At 36.2% G+C, this 18,885-nt stretch overlaps 1 protein-coding gene across 1 annotated transcript in view; it reads left to right on the forward strand.

Moving 5' to 3' along the window:
• Positions 1-4,001: 4,001 nt before the first annotated feature.
• Positions 4,002-18,885, forward strand: part of LOC148939124 (uncharacterized) — a 43,117-nt gene continuing 28,233 nt past the window's right edge. Inside the window, exons 1-2 of the mRNA XM_089107238.1 lie at positions 4,002-4,076; positions 5,339-5,653. Coding sequence (XP_088963364.1) covers positions 4,053-4,076; positions 5,339-5,653 — 339 coding nt within the window. The 5' untranslated portion in view covers positions 4,002-4,052. The remainder of the gene's footprint in view (positions 4,077-5,338; positions 5,654-18,885) is intronic.

Raw genomic sequence — 18,885 nt, forward strand, 5'->3', positions numbered from 1 at the left:
CGAAATTCCGTCAAAACTCGCTTTGGCATTTGTAAAAAGCGCCAGTGCAATAGGATCGTGGACTGGATGCCCACATAAATTCGAGATGTTTGGACTTTCATCTCTTGTGTGCAAAGTAAACGGTATCCCACTCTACAATCTATCTTTTGATAAATCCTATAGAACATTGCATGAGATGACCATGCAAACCCTAGATCATGACTCTCAACTATTTGAAAATGGTATAACCGAAGAAATGTTTGCTAAAACACATGGTATCATTGTACTGGATTTGTCTGGTACACAGGATATGAGTATAGTACTTACGGGGAGTGTGCGTTTAGAGTGTACATTTGCCGACCCATTGGCTTGAGAGTATTGCACTAATCTCACTAAATCAATATGAAACCTATTGGGAAATCACTCCCGAAGGCAGTGTTCTACTAGACTTGGCGCCATGAACATCAGTCAAATAATCAATGTATTTAATATGGACCCCTACATGTCCCAGTACAAATCCTATTGTCTACCCTCAGACTTTCTTGGAAAAATTCAAAGTGTCAACAAAACTTTGATTATTGTTAATAGCAGTCCGTCGACTGTGCTGACATGTCATTGGCTGTGCATCTTTCAAACAATGAAGACGATTGAATTTTTTGATCCTCTTGGTCTACCCTATACATTCTACACAACACACATCAGCAACTATATCGAGAGCAGTGGGAAAACTATTATTCAAAATCAAAAGAGGGTGCAGGAACTAACGACTAAAAGCTGTGGCTTCCCTGCACTACTATATTTTGTGTTCCGATGTCGTGACTATACTTACAAGCAGTTTCTCCACATTTATGGTGACAATCCACGTCTGAACGACTTTCTAGTGGAAAATATCCTCTCAGACCTATACAGGATTGATTTCAGTGCCCTAAGAGTAAAGTGCTTTAAAAATGTTTGTGAATTTGTTTATTAATAAAATGCATATATATACAACATTGTCTTTAAATCTTCACTTTAGATTTCTTCTTCTTCGATGTATAGGCAATTGTCGTGAACCACTAATGTCGGTAAATCATTTGGATTCACTGTATATTGATCTTGATTGACTGCAAAGTCAGGGTCACATTTTCTGCAGTACAATGTAACTTCACTCTTGTCAAATCTCTTTGTATAGTCAATGATACTATTTGCATTCATATTATGAAATTCACGAGTTTCAATCTGTCTATTTGAAGCAATATCACATACAGTGTTTTCAAATGGTGAATCTCATTCGGTAACTGCCAAATAAAAATCACTTGGTTTATAGTCATAATAGGCAGTGTCGTCACAACGATGACGTAGAAACCAAATAGTCTTGTTACCCCAACAGTTGAATCGTAGACCAGATTCCTCTTCCCAGAATAATTTAAATCCACGACGATACCTTTCTCGTAGAAATAAAATAAAATCACGTTTGGGATTCTTTCCAATCATAGCGGGGTAAGTATTCTCCCACTGATCACATTTATCATAGTGACAATTGGAGCACAGGTGCCCTCTAGGATGAGAGTCACAAATCTCTTCTAGACATGAATTACATCCTTTAATCTGTACTGCATAGCCTCTATGTAATTTACAAGGATTACATAATTTACACTTTTCACTATAGTCATCAGTAATTGTGCAATTCTCACATTGAGTCCAACTGCCAAGAGTGTACATGCATAGTGGACATGTATAGAACATTTTTTGGTTTCCGATGCCAACGCTCTCACAGCTAAAACGAAAGTGATCGTCCTCGTTCAATAAATTCAAGGTGGTGGACTGTAAAGATGAGTAGTTCTGTGACGTTACCTCTTTCGAATGGTGGTGCCATCTACACTGAATCCATTGGCAATGTTTTCAAAAGTATATTCACGATATGATTCTGCTTTGTTCCAATTAATATATCAATAAAATGAGTATAAGCATTTGAATCACATTTTAAAAGTTTCATACAATAGTCCAATGAGGGAGAATCAGTTTTCATTATATTGTCAAGTGTTCCCTAACGAGAGAATATCCTACGTTGAAGAGATAACTCGAGAAAATCATCATCCAAAATCAAATGTTTTTCCATAAACACTAGATTTGATCTAATTCTCTCTTTCTCAAATTTATTCATTTTTCAATCCTTTCACTCTGACTGCTGACGCTAGACTGACCCTGATTCGTTAGCCCTAACCTAACCTGACCAGAAAAGAAAGGGAACATTTTCGATTTCGAAACTATTTTATTTAATAATTACAACAATAATACTAGGCATGTACAATTAGCGATACAGTTTATTGTCTTCGATATGTTTCACTAATGCACTTAAAGCATATTGAAGTCTATTCACATGTGCTATATCAACTTTTGCAGCGAAACATAATTGATCCTCCATTTTAAATTTGCTCAATGATATTACATATCTTGCAAATACTTCATCCCATTCCAGATAAAGCCGTGATCCTCTCGTGATTTCCACCGCAATGTTTGGTGCTCTTGTATTATTACCTTCAACTCCACTATCAACTTCTAATAGGGTAAACATTCCACTCATCAACACACAAATGTATATCCAAATGAGTAAAGTCAAACTGTTCTTACTCCTTTGAATTATATTCACAGACTAATAAAACTATAGCAAAAATCCTTTCCTCATATTCTCCGCAAACCTCCGCCGCTAATATGTAAGCGAGTCTCTGATTGGCTGAGAAGGGGGATATATCCGAGTCTCTGATTGGCTGAGAAGGAAATACGTGATCCTGTTTTCCTATTCCTGGATCTTAAGATTCACCCCGAGCGTGCGCTTGGCCAAACAACAACAACAACAAATAAATCGACCTGGGAAATTTAGGGCATTGACTCACTTTGATTAACCACGTGTTCTCCCTAGGGACACTATGCCCATATTTAGTGCCCCGTCAGCATTTAACTAAATTGTAGATGGCAGCACATGTATTCGTACGGGAGTAGCACCCTCCTTTCTACTACTGGCCTCTTAAAGAACTTTAAAAAAAGGGACTGGTACCGAGATTTGAAGGGATAGGGCCCCATTTAAATCCATGATACCCCCACTTCTGATCGCTGCTTTCTTACATTTAATTACCAGCAACGGTTTGATTGACCATCACCCGACCAAAAGCTTGTTTACACTAAACTACTGTCGTCTGTAACAACTCTTTGGCTCATTGCTAAACATTTTATTAAAAGCCGAGCACCAGTGCTTAATTTTATGTTTTTTTTTATGTGTGTCTATTGTTTATTATGCATTGTGTAATGTTTAGAAATTAATCAAGTAGCCCCTTTGCTAAATAGTAACTGTTCTTCACTATCGCTTGAAGAAAAATGTACTATTGAAGACAAATTTTCCAACATTCCTTTCCCCCGAAGAATATCCTATGATTCCTGACTCCCCAGATGTGGATCTCCTCTTACCCCCCCCCCCCTTCCCTCTCCCAATAAAAATCCTGGAACTACACCCATGGCTAGAACTAGAGCTTTGCATCATCTTGGACGGGTAATATATTTAAGAGATAGTAATGTAAACCTTAGAACTAGGGTTTTCAATTATGTAAATTATCATAGGAATGTTCAAGAGTTTCAATTTCTAAAAGGTTGTTTAAACTAAAAAATTTAAGTTGTTTTAAATATTATCAGATAGGCTTATTAAAATTCAATACAGTAAAATGCTTCACAAATAGGCATTTTTGAATTTATATTGTGCCCCCCCCCCAAAAAAAAAATCAAAAACTCTTCCATTTCTTCAGATTAAAGGGCTTTGAAGTATACTCCTTCTATTGAATTCTAAGGGCCCTCCGTACCAAACAGGTTTTTCTGATAGGTATTCTATTCTACTGGTCATTAGACTCTTTCTTTGTCAAGAGACTTACGCAATTTCAAAGTTCAATGTCTTTTTTTAGTGATAAATCAAAACCAGCATGTCTTGTTTCGCTGCTATGCAATTATTTTCTGTATATATTCGGGTTTCAAATTAGATTCTTCAACAGTTCTGAATAGTTTATTCAACTTAACACTAGTGACATTTTTTGTAAACATTTACATAGAAAATGGATAATTCTAAGCAATTTCTGGTGAGCAAAATTTTCTCATTATTATAATAAAAAGAAATTGTGTTGTCATTAAGTTAAGGAAGAAATTCTTTCCTTACACTAGAACTAAGGGTACTTATACACTTAGAAGCCTATTGTTTTTAGGAGCTGAAACCTCTACATAGTTCTCTTATAGGCTGAAATTTACGGTGCGATTTTTATCAAGATCAGTGAGCCTTTTTAGAGATGTTTTTGAAAAAAGTGCTTAGCTTTCGATCGGTAATTTGGGATTATAATAAAAAGTTGATTCTTTTAATTTATCAATTGTTAAAAAAGCTTCATTTATATCAATATCAGTGGCTTTTTTTTAGTGATGTTTTTTAAAATGATTACGTGCCAGTCTGCATTTACGGTGCTATTTTTATCAATATCAGTTAACCTTTTTAGGGATGTTTTTGAAAAAGTGCTTAGCTCTCGATCGGTAATTTGGGGTTAGAATAAAATGTTGATTCTTTTAATGTATTAATTGTTACAAAAGCTTGCTTTTTAGAGTTTCGGTTTGTTCCTTACTTATAGTTCGTTATCATGTACTGCTGGAAAATGTATTTCAGTGATATTTTTAGATCATAGTAGTATAATGATGCTTTTAGTCTATAGAAGAAGAAAAAAAACAATTTAGAATCTATTATGACTTCTTTTGCCTTCGATAAGTGCGTGGATAAAAAATTCTAATTGACATTTTTTATTTTTAATTCAAAAAATGCTTGGTTTAAGTTTTCTTTTAAAAGATACTCAGGCAGAACGGATGGGGCACATAGATAGGGAGTAGGGCTCGCCTAATGATGTTTTTAGTCTTTAGAAGAAGAACCAAAACAATTTAGAATCTATTACGACTTCTTTCGCCTTCGATAAGTGCGTGGATAAAAATTCTAATTGGCTTTTTTTGTTTTTAATTCACAAAATGGTTGGTTTAAGTTTTCTTTTACAAGATACTCAGGCAGGAAGGATGGGGTACATAAACAGGGAGTATGACTCGCCTAATGATGCTTTTAGTATTTAGAAGAAGAACCAAAACAATTTAGAATCTATGCTGCTTACCTTAGTTTAAGAGCTGAAAATCATTCAAAAAAATCTAAATTTGTAACAATGAGTATTTTATTTTGATAATAAAGGAAAATATAAATATTTATTTAATTGAAAAAAAAAATGTTTTACACCACTTTAGATGCCTAACATAAACTGAATTATTTTCCAAACCCAAAATGTATTTTTGTTAAATGCTAAATTTGCCCTTTTTTTTCAAGGAAGCGGATACGTGCAATAACCCCCCTTCTGACAAGAAAGCAAGATATAGCGAAGGTGTATTAATGCAAGCTGCAAGACCATCAATTATCAAATATGCCGGTAGAATTACACACGATCTGGACCATCCAACGAGCACCCAACTTATAGTGACAGAGCCCTCTAACCCCAGTGTTAGCTCCACGCAAACTGGAAGGAAGTTGAAGAGAGAATGGACTGCTTCTCATAATGCCTCAGCTCAGCCTACTGAGGATTGTGAGCTTGACTCCCTTCATGTTTTGCCAAGGAGTTCAGATGTAGAAGCCCAGTCAGAATTTGTAAGTAAATACATAATTTTTTTTTCTATCCTTATTTTCAAAAATAAGGTAAATTTTCTCAGGCGCATAGCTTTTGATGAGTAAAACTTAAAATTTGTTTCTAAACTATTTCATTCTCTTTCATTAACCAAATTAGCGGTATATAAAGGAATGCTTACATCTTAACTTCTAACCAAGATGCATTATAATGAAATAGTTCCAATATGCCTTTTAAGCAAAAACTAACTATTTGAAAAACAAAAAAAAACAAAAACGAATTGCTATTTAACAGTTGGCAAGCACTATTAAACTGGTATTTTTTCGCTAAGCCATTTGCTCGCATCCACTCCTTATCAGATCCCCCATCGCTTTTTAATCCGCTTTGAATTCTAAGTGGGCTTCTTGTGACAATAAGAAGGTTTTTATTAATCTCCAACTATTTGTTCACAGTGTTGTCAAGAAACATTATTTGGGGTAAAATCATTTCATTGAAACACTTACGTGTTTTCGAGACAGAATTTGAGGCTTTTCTATTTGGGCAGTTCTGTGAAGTCCGATATCCCAACTCGAAAGGCCATCGATCCTCCTCCCTCAACGGAAGCTCCCGGTGCTCACGGTTTCGCCCAGGGGGAGGAGGGGGAGGGGGGGCTCTAAAAAGGACCATCCAACATTTTAATTGTACTTTAATTGTTGATATGGATGGAGAAAAAAGTTCTTCTCTCTTACAATCATTTATTTAGCCCAGGTCAACTACATCCACAACTTCAAACAAATCCGTTGGCAAAACACACAGGAAAATACGGATTATTGAGAAAGTAACACGAACGACCGCTAACATATGGGACTCGTGTCCATTAACTGAAGCTGAGGAGCAAGTATTCGTAGAGCATACTGCGTGAGTCGAACAATGGTACCATGTTGTTGAGAGTTAGATGTACGAGGGCCAAGCAGTCAAATTGGACCCATATTCCGATGTTCTATTTATCAAAATTTCAAGGATAACTCCATTAGTTTTTTTTTATCATTCCCTTGTTCTAACTTACCCTCCTAAGAATAAGACTACAATTTCCTGACTAAAAAAAAAATATATTTTTTTTAAGATGTTTAGTTGACATTACTAAATACATAAGGCGTTGTAACTTTTTTTTTCTTCTTCTTTTAATTGTTCAGCTGACAATGAGGGGGCAACGACCATGAGAAATGGAGAAAGTTTATTAACTATAAAAAAATATGATTATTTTACATAAAAAATAAAACTTTTTTTTCTACAGATAAAAAATATAGCAACACTAGCGACACCATTGAGTAAGGAAGCATTTGTATTTACAGAACCAATTCTGTCACCACCAGCAGAGTTGAGGGATGAACCTACACTACTTCTAGAGAATTTGGAGTGGCATAGAGGGTTCCTTAACGATTTTTTGGGGGAAATGGCCAGCCTGGAGGACTTAACTTGCGATATTGACATGCTTGAGGACCCAGAGTGGGCAGATAGTTTCATGCGTGAACATTTAAGTGATGTTACAAGTAAATCTGAACTGGGTCCTCATAATGAAATTCTATCATAGGAAAATAGAGGCTGGCTCGCCCAATTGTCTCCAAGCACCTTGGAACATGTACTAGGGAACCTCATGTCACATCCCCCCAATCTGATTGAACAGACTAGGAGTAGTGTCATTGACAATTCCCTGTCACCCTCCTCCACCATTCCACTTAATAGTAGTAATACAACACCAGCTCATTTTTCCGGGGACATTTTTAACAGCAACTTTACTATTAGTGAATTGAGTCCTGAACAAACAGGGTCAGGACATGAAAATAGTGCTACGTCCCCGGAATCGCCTGATTTTTATTTGTTAGAATCTGTTCGAAGCCATTTGCAAACGTACTGGTTTGGTTTTAGCCGTCCCAAGTAAAACGCGAAAATTATTTTTACTTACACCATTAATGATCTACTGAGCTATATCCAGAGAATTCGAGCGCTTATTGATGTTGAAATCCAAACTTGGTGAGGTCGAGGGGGACTTAAAGCATCAGTGAATCAAAAAGTTTATTTACAAAAGGGGACATCTATGGGCATTTTTTATCTTAATTTCTAGACAGTCAACCAGAAATTATACCCAGGCATACGAGAACTTTAATAATACTGTTTAAAATTGGCTAGTAAACTCATTTAAACTGTTGCTAAAATTAATGATCGGGGTAGTGTGTCAACCATTTTACACATTGAACGCATGGATCTGAATCTCGGTAGATTTAAAAAAAACATTATTTTAAGGGGAGGGAGGGGTAAAGGAATAAAATGCCACCCAGATTTGTCGGCTACCAAAGGAGTTCAGGGTTTCAATTTTGACACAGGGCTGCAATGCTTTAAATATGCGTTTTTAGCAGCAGCCCATAAGACATTAAAAGATGAATCATCAATGAAAAATCTTGACAGACTTGCACGTAACGGTGGTAAACATCTTCATAAATTAATTTTTTTTTTTTTAGTGGTAATTTAGCTGGGTTCCTTTAAATAATTAACAATTTTTTGAAACAAAATTGAAATTCTGGGGGGGGGGGGGGATGTACACCATGATCACACTGAATTTGTAGCGGGGGGGGAAAAACCGAATAAAAAAGGGGTTTTGTACTCAGTAAGGACACCGATGGTGGAAAATGTTAAAAATTGTGTATGGGTATTTACGAACCTCCCAAAGATGTAAATTCTTATGGTCATTTTTTCCTCGTTACAGCAATAAGTCGACTCCTATGTCAAGGCAAGACCAAAGGAGAATGTTTTTATTTCCCCATGTGCCTTTCCTCATTTAGATCTGAGCGAACATTCTCAGACCACATGGGGCATTGCAAAATTCATGGAAATCAAAGAATTGAAATGCCGGCAGAAGGCAAAGACACTTTACAATTTAAAAATTTTCAAAATTCTCTCCTGCAATCTGATAAAATGTCTTTAGATTATTAAACAAAACTGGTTGAGGTATCGGACCCATCAAAGCCAAATATAGTCAAGGAACACAAACTAGTTGCGTGTTCCTATGCACACGCCCGTCGCGACGCCAACAATAAAATTTAATTGTAAGAGTTTTTTTTTTACTATGGACGAGGAGGTCAGTATGGAAAAGCTATTGGTTTCGTTAATAAAAACGGCAAACAATGCAATTTCACGATTAAGTAATACCATTTATCAAATGACAGTGTATGATAAAGAACAACGGGCGCTTAAAAAGGGGACATTTTGCTGGGTGTGTAGCAGTACCCTTGCCCCAAAAGACGCGATCCGGGACCATAACCATCTTATTGATCATAATTCAACGGTAATAAGTAGCGTTAGTAGGTGGGCTCAAAATTCACGTTATTTAAAAATTAACCAACAACTTGTTCTACCGCGGTTTTTATATAACTCTTACTACGATATGAAGTATGTGCTAACTGCATTGATTCATCTTCAAAGAAATCGACCAGTAGATGATGCATGGGTGATAGACAGCTTTACGTAGAAAATCATACCTAAATCATCGGAAAAGTTGCTTGTTTTGGAATTTATGTGGAAATTTGTTGAAGCCGGTGTTGAGTACACGAATAAAATTCGCTTTTTAGATTCCTACAGTTTTTTCACTAAATAACTGAGCGAATTAATTCAAGTGCAGAAAAACGATGACGGCTGCAATGCTTTCCCCCTTCTCAAGAAACAATTTCCAAATGATTTTTATGATTTTTTAACGGTCCAGGGCATCTATCTTTATGATTATTATTGTTCCATGTCGAGATTCGCCGAGGAGACTATTCCTTGTATTGAATCATTTTACGAGAGTCTTCACGATCAGAGGTACACTCTTGAGTCATATTGATTTTTATCACAAGTTCGAGTAAGAGGAGTGCTCAAAAACCGGCTTGACTGTTGCAAGATTCATTTGTTGAGTGACATGTTAAATCTGCTAGATATTATGTGTAAAGACACGGACAAAATCTCTGAGGAAATTAATCGTGATGTTGGTTATTATTTTTCGCCATATAATCTAGTTCTATACCTTAGCCTGGAATTCTGCTGTGGCAAGATTGGATTAATCACTCGCCTTGATAAGATCCTGTTTATCAAGTGACCAAGGAGGGGGGGGTTTGTTGTTTACGGGGGTCGTATCTTGGAAACCGATCCAACAGTAGAGAAGACGGGGACAAAATCGAATTCAGTTTTCCTCGATATGAATTCTCTCTACCCCTCGGCCATGTCCCATTATGCACTACCTTGCGGCGAATAAAAATGGCTCAATGACTCTCAAGCTCCCCATTTCCCCAGCATTAACCGTGTTGAGGAGAATGGGCCGGTTGGACGGTTTTTTGAAATTGATGGAGAGATAGCAGTCGAGCTTCATGATTCATTAAAGGATTTTGTTTTCCCATGTATCAATATACATGTGACTAAGGACTCTTCGAGTCCTCGCAATAGGATTTTAGTCAAGGTGGACGGATTGCATTGGGCACCTTCAAAATAAAAACTTATTGCTGACCTTCTGCCAAAAAAAAACATATTTTTAAACCAAGTAGCGTTAAAATTGATTTTCAACAATTATTTCAACTTCACACAGGTTCACAGAGCACTCGAGTTTAGTCAAAAACCATATTTAAAAACATTTGTTGACACTTTTTTCGGCAAACGTTCTGCAGCACAGACGAGAGCCGAAAAAGAAATTTATAAACTCACTTTGAAATTGGCTTTTGGTAAAATGTGTGAAAGGGTTCGCAATAGGAATTGTTGTGACGTTGTGAACAATCCAGAACAATTTGCTCAAATTATTTGCGATCCCAATTACACTTCCTTTACAATCATTGGCCCGGACATGGTACTTTTGAATAGGAAAAAAAGACGCATTGTCTTGAATAAAAATATTGCTGCAGGCAGTGCTATCTTGGAGATCTCAAAAAAGCTCATGTTGGAATTCTACTACAATGTGGCTAGGATACAGTGGCCTGAAAAGGGGCAAGTAGAGGTCTGCTATGGTGACACGGATTCTCTACTGTTAAAAGTAAAAACAGCAAATTTAATTGATGATTTGGCGCACGGTGAAATTATCAGTTCACGGATGGACTACACCAATTGGAGTGGTCTTTACCCTGAGCTAGTAAAACGTCGGGCGCCTATTCAGCTTTTATTTTTTAAATCTGAAACGGGTAGTGACTTGATTTTCCGTGGTATGTTTGTAGGTCCGAAGGTGTACTTTATACAGACATACGACGAGGAAATCAAGAAACGTTGCAAAGGAGTACCCACATGCTTTGTTAGCAAGAATTTTGATCGAACCATTTAAAGTACGTATATTTTTCAAATTAGTAGTCCACGTTACAACTTGTTGGCAACTCGTGTAGTGAACAAAAGTTCCTATACTGCACGTGTAGAAAAAATTGATGTGAGTGCCATTTCCGACACATTTTATGTCTGTCAATAGAGTCTGACCACCCTCCCCCTTGGACACTATTTAACTTCAGACCGGATCAAATGTATTGCCCACAGGGAAAGTCTCGGTTTAAATAAAGTCCTGTAACTAATTTCCTAAAAACCTTTGGGGGGGCCTCGTGGCCTTTGGGGGGGGGCCTCGCAGCCCGGGGGGGGGCCGCCGGCAGCGCGGGGGGGGGGGGCGCTCCGTCACCAAAGTTATCTTTTTTTTTGACTTAGAGCAGATTTTTTTTTTCAAGTGCTCTCTCTCTAATTTAATGTTTTTTTTCTCTATAAATAAAAAAATAAACAAAAAAAGTGCTTTTTCTCTCTGTGTGTGTGTGTACCTATGTAAATGTTGTTGTATTTTTTTATAAATAAATTTTAAAAAGTGTATTTTTTTTTTCAAGTGGTCTCTCTCTCTAATTTAATGTTTTTTTCTCTATAAATAAACAAAAAAAAGTGTTTTTTCTCTGTGTGTGTGTACCTATGTAAATGTTGTTGTTGTATTTTTTATTATGAATAAATTTAAAAGTGTATTTTTTTTTAAATGTATTTTTAATTTTTTATGTGCATATAATAAAAGAAAAAAATATGATTCTTTGTCTTTGTCTTTGTCTTCTTGAAGAACAGAGTAGTAGTAGGGAAAAATTATTTAGTCATTAGACAATTAGGGTCTACAGTTAGTTTTCCAGGTGAACTGTTGAAAGGAACATGTATCAATTTAAAACACCATTCAGATCATTTCTGTGTGGGCCCTCAATTTCGGACAAAACAACACTCTTAACTAAAATAATTTAAAATTTTGATAAAATGTTTGCGGAAAAGCCGAAAAAAATCTACTATTGCTATAGTATTTGGCAGGAGTCATAAGATACAATAAAAGCAAGTGCGGCCACTTCCATGGGATTTATGCAGAGACAGTTTATACAGGGACTTGATGATTTCATCATTACTGAATCAAACTCTTAGCTGATCATTGACGATCCGGCTGAATCTTTTGACCAATGGTCCCTGCACATTCTGCAAATTTTCACTGTTCGACCTCATCATGAAAGAATGTCCGATCCTTTAGTTCTAAACAATCTCTGTCATCAGAGCACATGTATGCGAACACTTGCTTTGAATTGAACCTACTATATCATCTACAGAGTTGTTCGTGATTCTAGCTCGCTAATAACCCTCAATAAACAAATCTATACGTGTGTCCCTAAAATTCTGCTCTCAGCATACAATCAGGAAAATAATAAACACCCCTTTTCCATCAGCGTTGATATTCATAAAAATACACCTAGTGATCTAGCCCCAGTTACAGATATTTTTGACAGGGGAACTGCTGAATTTCTCCCGGTTAACGCTAAAAATAACATGAATGCGATATAAAGACATTAAAAAACCCACATGAAAATAGTCATTTGTTTTCAGTTCTAAGCACTTCAAAACCTCCGATTAGAAAAGCAATACTCAAACATGGTATTGACATTGATTTCATTAATCTAATATCTGAACTTTGTTTAAATATAACCGAGGGTAATGTTCCGCTACCAGAAGTAGTTAAGCGACAGGCAAAGCAACATCGTTCATTTGTACGTAAATTAGCCTCTAAAAACTAAGGAAAAATTTTTAAAAAGACACGACTTCTTCCGGCGGGCGGTAGCTTTTTCATGATTTTACTGCCAATAATTTCAACACTTCTAAAAGGTTTTCTCTAGATGAAAAAACCCTATAAATTGAGTCCAATAGAACTCGCTCTCTCACCCGTGGAACACTTTGAGGACAATCTGAGTAAATTCATTGACAATGAAACTATTGATGATGATAAAAACTGATTTTACTTCAAGATGCACTTCGTCAAGTGGACAAACACTATCGATCAAAGCCCACTGCTGCTGTTGCTACTTATCCCAAAAAAGAATCATCTTCTAAAGTGTGTGGTTTTGGAACACATTTAAATAAGTTGGAATTTTTTTATATTGTATTTAATATTTGAATTATATTCCCCAACTATTTTGGTGAACAACTAAAACGACTCCTAATCTATCTCTTGGAAAGTGAACAAATTCAAGTTGAGAGCAATGGGGAAAGAATTATAATTCAAGGCAAGAGCTATAATCTACTTGATTTAATTTATGACATGGTTAAAAATCGTAAAGGACTATTATCATTTGACACTCTTCTATACAACTTTCTAAATACATTAAACTTCCCCAAAAGTCTTATTGGCAATAGACAAATTCTAAAAAAAATAAATGAACGTGCATCATCATCAACATTAAAAGATGAACTTGAAGAAGAAGAAGAAGAAGATTTTAAATCAATTTTGGAAAATACTAGCACACCACTGATAGCTAGACAAAAGCGAAGACGTATCAAGTCAACATCACCACCACCAGCAGCCAGTACACAAAAGGGTAGCGGACGTTACACAACGTGTTTACGTTCAAAATAGCTGAAGTTCTGAAAGGTGTTTATGAAAATATTGGTGAGGCGGGGAGTTTAAGTTCCCCCACCACTCTTTCCAAAATCACGGGTGTTCGCATTAAAAGTGTACAAGACTATCTACAAAATAAACCAAGTTACACTCTGCATAGAAATCATAGACTTCGTGCAAATAAATATCGAAAAACTAAAGCCTTTTACCCATTGGATATAATGTAAGCAGATCTCCTGACTCTAGATGAGCTTCAAAGACGTCACAATACACCGTACAAGTACATTCTACTTGCATTCAGTGTTTTTAGTCACTATTCATATGCAATTCCTTTGAGATCAAAGATAGGTGTTGAAGTTGCTCTGGCTATTGAAAGCATTCTCGAACAGGATTCATATAAAAAAATTCAAACAGATCGTAGTAGTGAAGTTGTTAATTCTCATGTTGCAAAAGTACACGAGAAATATAGAACACTGCTCTATCATAGTCAAAGTCCTATGAAGGCTGCATTGGCCGAACGATTAATAAGAACTATTCTACTTTTAATTTCAAGATATTGTAAATTGAAAAATACGCCGTCTTTTATTCATGATCTATATAAAATCACGTTGATTTATAATCAACTATCTCATCAATCATTGTCCAACTCTACACCAACGGAAGCTCATCATTTGGATCATAATACAATTGACACCTTTATTAAACAATATTCCAATGAATCAAAAGTCAAGAAGAAGAAAAATAAATTCAATGTTGGTGATGCTGTTCGAATTAATAAAACAACTAATGTTTTTCAAAAGGGGAATTACTTGTGGTCCACTGAACTTTTTAAAGTGGCAAAAATCCTAGACACTAAACCCATAACTTATCGTTTGTGTGATACCAAAGATGAAGAGATTCTCGGTGGCTTTTATGACTATGAATTGCAAAAAGTTAAAAATGCTAGTGAAATATATCAAATTGAAAAGATATTAAAGACACGTACTCGCAGGGGTAAGAAACAGTTACTTGTTCGATGGCTAGGATACAACTCTGATTTTGATTCTTGGATCGGTGTTGAAGATATTGACAATGCCCAATGATTTCTATGTAACTTTCATGTCCAACGTTTCCGATCCTCTCTACAATGACTTGAATACGACAAGTGATTTTTGGACAAAACTCTCCCCCGCCGTCAAATTTGACGGTGCATATCAAGTGGCTCTTGTCGACTGTATTCTCAAAAATACCTATGACATCCTGAGAAAGGATCGTAAATATGAAATAAAAATTAGACCCTATGATTGGCCGCCGCCACCAGGTGATCAAGAACAAATTCAAAAAATCAATTGGATGGATTATCCATATATTGAATTAGCCTACGAGGAACTCACCTGTATGAATGATTTCTGTAGTAATATCAAAAAAAAAATATTACATATTAAATAATGAGCTTTTTATTTCAATGATTCAAAGCAAGAGGGAAAGATCTACATTAGTTCACCCATTGCAAATAAAAAGGTTATTCTAAGTGATAACATAAAGTATGTTCTTGGCCTTAAGCTCAATATAATCAATGGTAGAAGTGCCGGAAACACTAATCATATCCGATGACGTTCCGCTGTCTTCTTACACATACCCTTTTGTGTCTCTATAAGATTTAGTCGTGGAAATTTCTCTGGGCGGTCGTCCAACGGCCCTCCTCTTACGAATTCTTAAAAAAAAATCCCCCCAATAGTACATTCACTATCACACTATCAGGACTATTAATTAGATTCCCGTAAACACTTCCTATTTCGAACTGTTTCAGTTAACATTAAGAACTGAATTGGGTAATCCTCTAGCACTTTCAAAAGGCTTAGCAGTGATTAAATATCATTTTCGACCCGTTGTCAACGAGAACGACGGTACAATAACCTAAAAAAATGAACAATAGAAGAATTCCATTTGTCAGCCCCGATATCTACTGTTATCTTGGTGCTTTGAGTCCGCTTCAAATAGGCAATGGACTGGACTACTAAAAGGGTAATACTACAATGTCTGGTTATTGTCTTGGTAGCTGGTATGCTAGGCTATTTTGTTTTGTCCTACACCTTAACAGAAAATATATTGTACCTGCTGCAGCGAATTGTACTGCCTCCATACTCCAGGACTTGGAGTCGGGCAAGAATTTCAAGGAGAGTGGTCAGGAAAATATAAGATCTTCAGCAAGAGCTGTTGGTGAACAATTAAAATCTTGACAAAATGGGGAGGGATTAAAAGGATGCGTTTGCGTCATTCACTCATTAGTCTCCTCCGATTTAGCAAGCTAATGACACCAAAAAGTTCTTTAAAAAGTGCAACAACGAGTACCAATAAGCAGCAGCAGAAGAAGAAAAAGAAAAAGATTGTTAGATTGAAAAAGTAGCTTTTTTCTTAAGATGACTTATCTTCCTCACAAGGAATCATATGCATCAATCAGTTCCTCATTGAATCTATTCAATGCTGAAAATGTTTATGTCAGTGTCAAGCATGGCTACTATGAACAATTTCACCCTCAACAACCCCTCTCGGACAATATACACTTTCAAATATTTTCCAATGAAGACTATTTCATTGATTTGTCGTCAACATTTATTGATTTAAATGTAGTGGTGAAGAAAAAGTCAGATAATACAACACCAAATGCCAGTGATGGTATCTCTTATAAAAACTGTATTCTACACATCCTATTCAAGCAAAATATTGCATCTATTAATAGATCATTGGTAAGCACTAGCAATAATTTATCCACACGCTACATACAATTTATGATGATGACGCCAAAGGCGAAAAAGGAGATGAGAGGACAATCATTGGGCTATGAATATCGAACAGGTGTTGATACTGACGGTGAGTTGACTACTGCTGTCACCCAGGAGTATCATCTAGTTGGAAAATTAAATCTTGAGATATTCAATATATCACAATGGATACCACCCAATGTCAAGATTGACATAAAGTTACAGATGGCCCCAACGAATTTCATTTTGAGAAAAACACTTCCTGCAGCACCCGATGCAAATGTCATTATCACATCGGCAATTCTCCACGTCCGAAAACAACAAGTTATGAGCTCTGTTGCATTGGCAGTGGAAAAGCTAAGAGCCAATGGTAACAACATTAAACTTCTTGTCCCCCATACGATCACTAATCAACGCCATATTGCCACTGGCTCTCGTAGCTATAGCGAATCATCATTTATCAAAGGAGAAATCCCATCAAAATTAGCATTGGCCTTTGTGAAGATTGGCAGTGTCGTTTGATCCTGGAATGAACCCCTCCACGATTTTAATTTTTTCGATCTATTTAGCCTTGTGTGCAAAGTGAATGTTATTCCACTGTACACTCTATCATTTGACAAAAAATCCTATAGAACTCTGTACGAGTTGACCATGCAATCCCTAGATCATGACTCTCAACTATTTGAAAATGGAATAACCGATTCAATGTTTTCGAAAAATCATGGGGTTATTGTTTTGGATTTGTCAGGCACACAGGATATGACCATAGTACGAACAGGGAATGCACGTTTAGAGTGTACATTTGCCAATGCTCTGAGTGAGAGTATCACGCTAATATCATTGAGTCAATTTGAAACCTATTGGGAAATCACGCCCGACGGCAGTGTTCTACTAGACCTAGCACCATGAACACAAACCAAATAATCAGCGTATTTAGTATGGATCCATACATGTCCCAGTACAGGTCCTATTGCATACCCTCGGACTTCATTGAAAAAATTCTAAGTGTTAACAACACCCTAATCATTGTTAATAGCAGTACATCAACTTTGAAGACCGGTCATTGGCTATGCATCTTTCAAACAGCAAAGAATATTGAATTTTTTGATGCTCCTGGCCTATCGTATAAATTCTACGCTCCATACATCAGCAACTTTATTGAAAGCAGGGGGAAAACCACTATTCAAAATCAACGAAGAGTACAGGATTTAACGACTATGACCTGTGGCTTTCATGCACTACTCTTTTTCATGTTCAGATGTCTTGGCTACACCTACAAGCAGTTTCTCAACATCTACGTTGACTTACCTCGATTGAATGACTTTCTAGTGGAGAATAGACTTACAAGTGTATTTAATATTGATTTTAGTGCCCTAAGAATAAAATGTACTAAATATATATGTGAAATTGTTTATTAATAAAAAAAAAAATTATATACACGATAAAAAGACTTTTCTACTCTTTAGATTTCATCCACTACTATGTATTTGTAGACAACAACTATTGCAGGTAGATTATCTGAATTCACAGTGTACTGATCCTGATGTAGTGCAATGTCAGGGTCATATTTTCTACAGTAGAGTGTGACTTCACTCTTGTCATATCTCTTTGTATAGTCAATGATACTATTCACATTCATTCTATAGAATTCACATGTTTCAATTTGCTTATTTGAAGCAATTTCACAAACAGTGTCCTCAAGTGTCGAATCATATTCTGTCACAGCCAAATAAAAATCAGTGGGCTTATAATCATAACACCCAGTGTCTTCACAACAATGACGTAGAAACCATATTCTCTTGTTGTTCCAACAGTTGAATCGTTGACCTGGTTCCTCCTCCCAGAACAATCTAAAACCACGACGATACCAATCTCGTACCAGTAAACTAAAATCACGGTTAGGATTCTTTCCAATCATACCGGGATATGTACTCTCCCACTGATTACATTTATCATAATGACAATTGGAGCATAGGTGACCTCTAGGATGAGAGTCACACACCTCTTCAAGACAGGAAGTACAACCTTTAATTTGTACAGCATATCCTCTATGCAATTTACACGGGTTGCATAATCTACACTTTTCATCATACTCCTCAATCATTGTGCAATTCTAACATGATGACCAGCTGCCCAGTGAGTACATACATAACAGAAATGTATGGAACATTTTGTCATGTGTTGACACTCTCACTACCACAATGAAACTGAGCTAGCAACAAAAAAAAATTGTCTGAGAGAGAGAGGAGTAAATCATCCTTGAGCACCATCTTTCTTATGAAAAAAAAGTCCTAAATTTCTAAAAACTAATGTTTAAAAGCATATCCACAATATCATTTTGTCGTGTCGTGATCAATATATCAATAAATTGTGTAAATGCATTTGGACCACGATGTAGAAGCTTCATACAATAGTCTAATGATGGAGAATCAGTTTTCATTATATAGACAAGCAATCCTCGAGAAAATATCTTCCTTTGAATAGACAATTCTAGAAAATCATCGTCTAGAATTAAACGTTTTTCTATAAGAACTAGATTCCTCATGATTCGATCTTTCTCGAATCTATCCATTTTTTTTTTTTTTAGTCCTAACTCTCCCATGATCTACTTCAGACTAAACAGAATTTCTTTTTTCGACTCTAGAAAATA

This window comes from Artemia sp. Qi Xiang Cuo, chromosome 21 (assembly GCF_049724085.1).
Source record: "Artemia sp. Qi Xiang Cuo chromosome 21, ASM4972408v1, whole genome shotgun sequence".
Lineage (NCBI taxonomy): Eukaryota > Metazoa > Arthropoda > Branchiopoda > Anostraca > Artemiidae > Artemia > Artemia sp. Qi Xiang Cuo.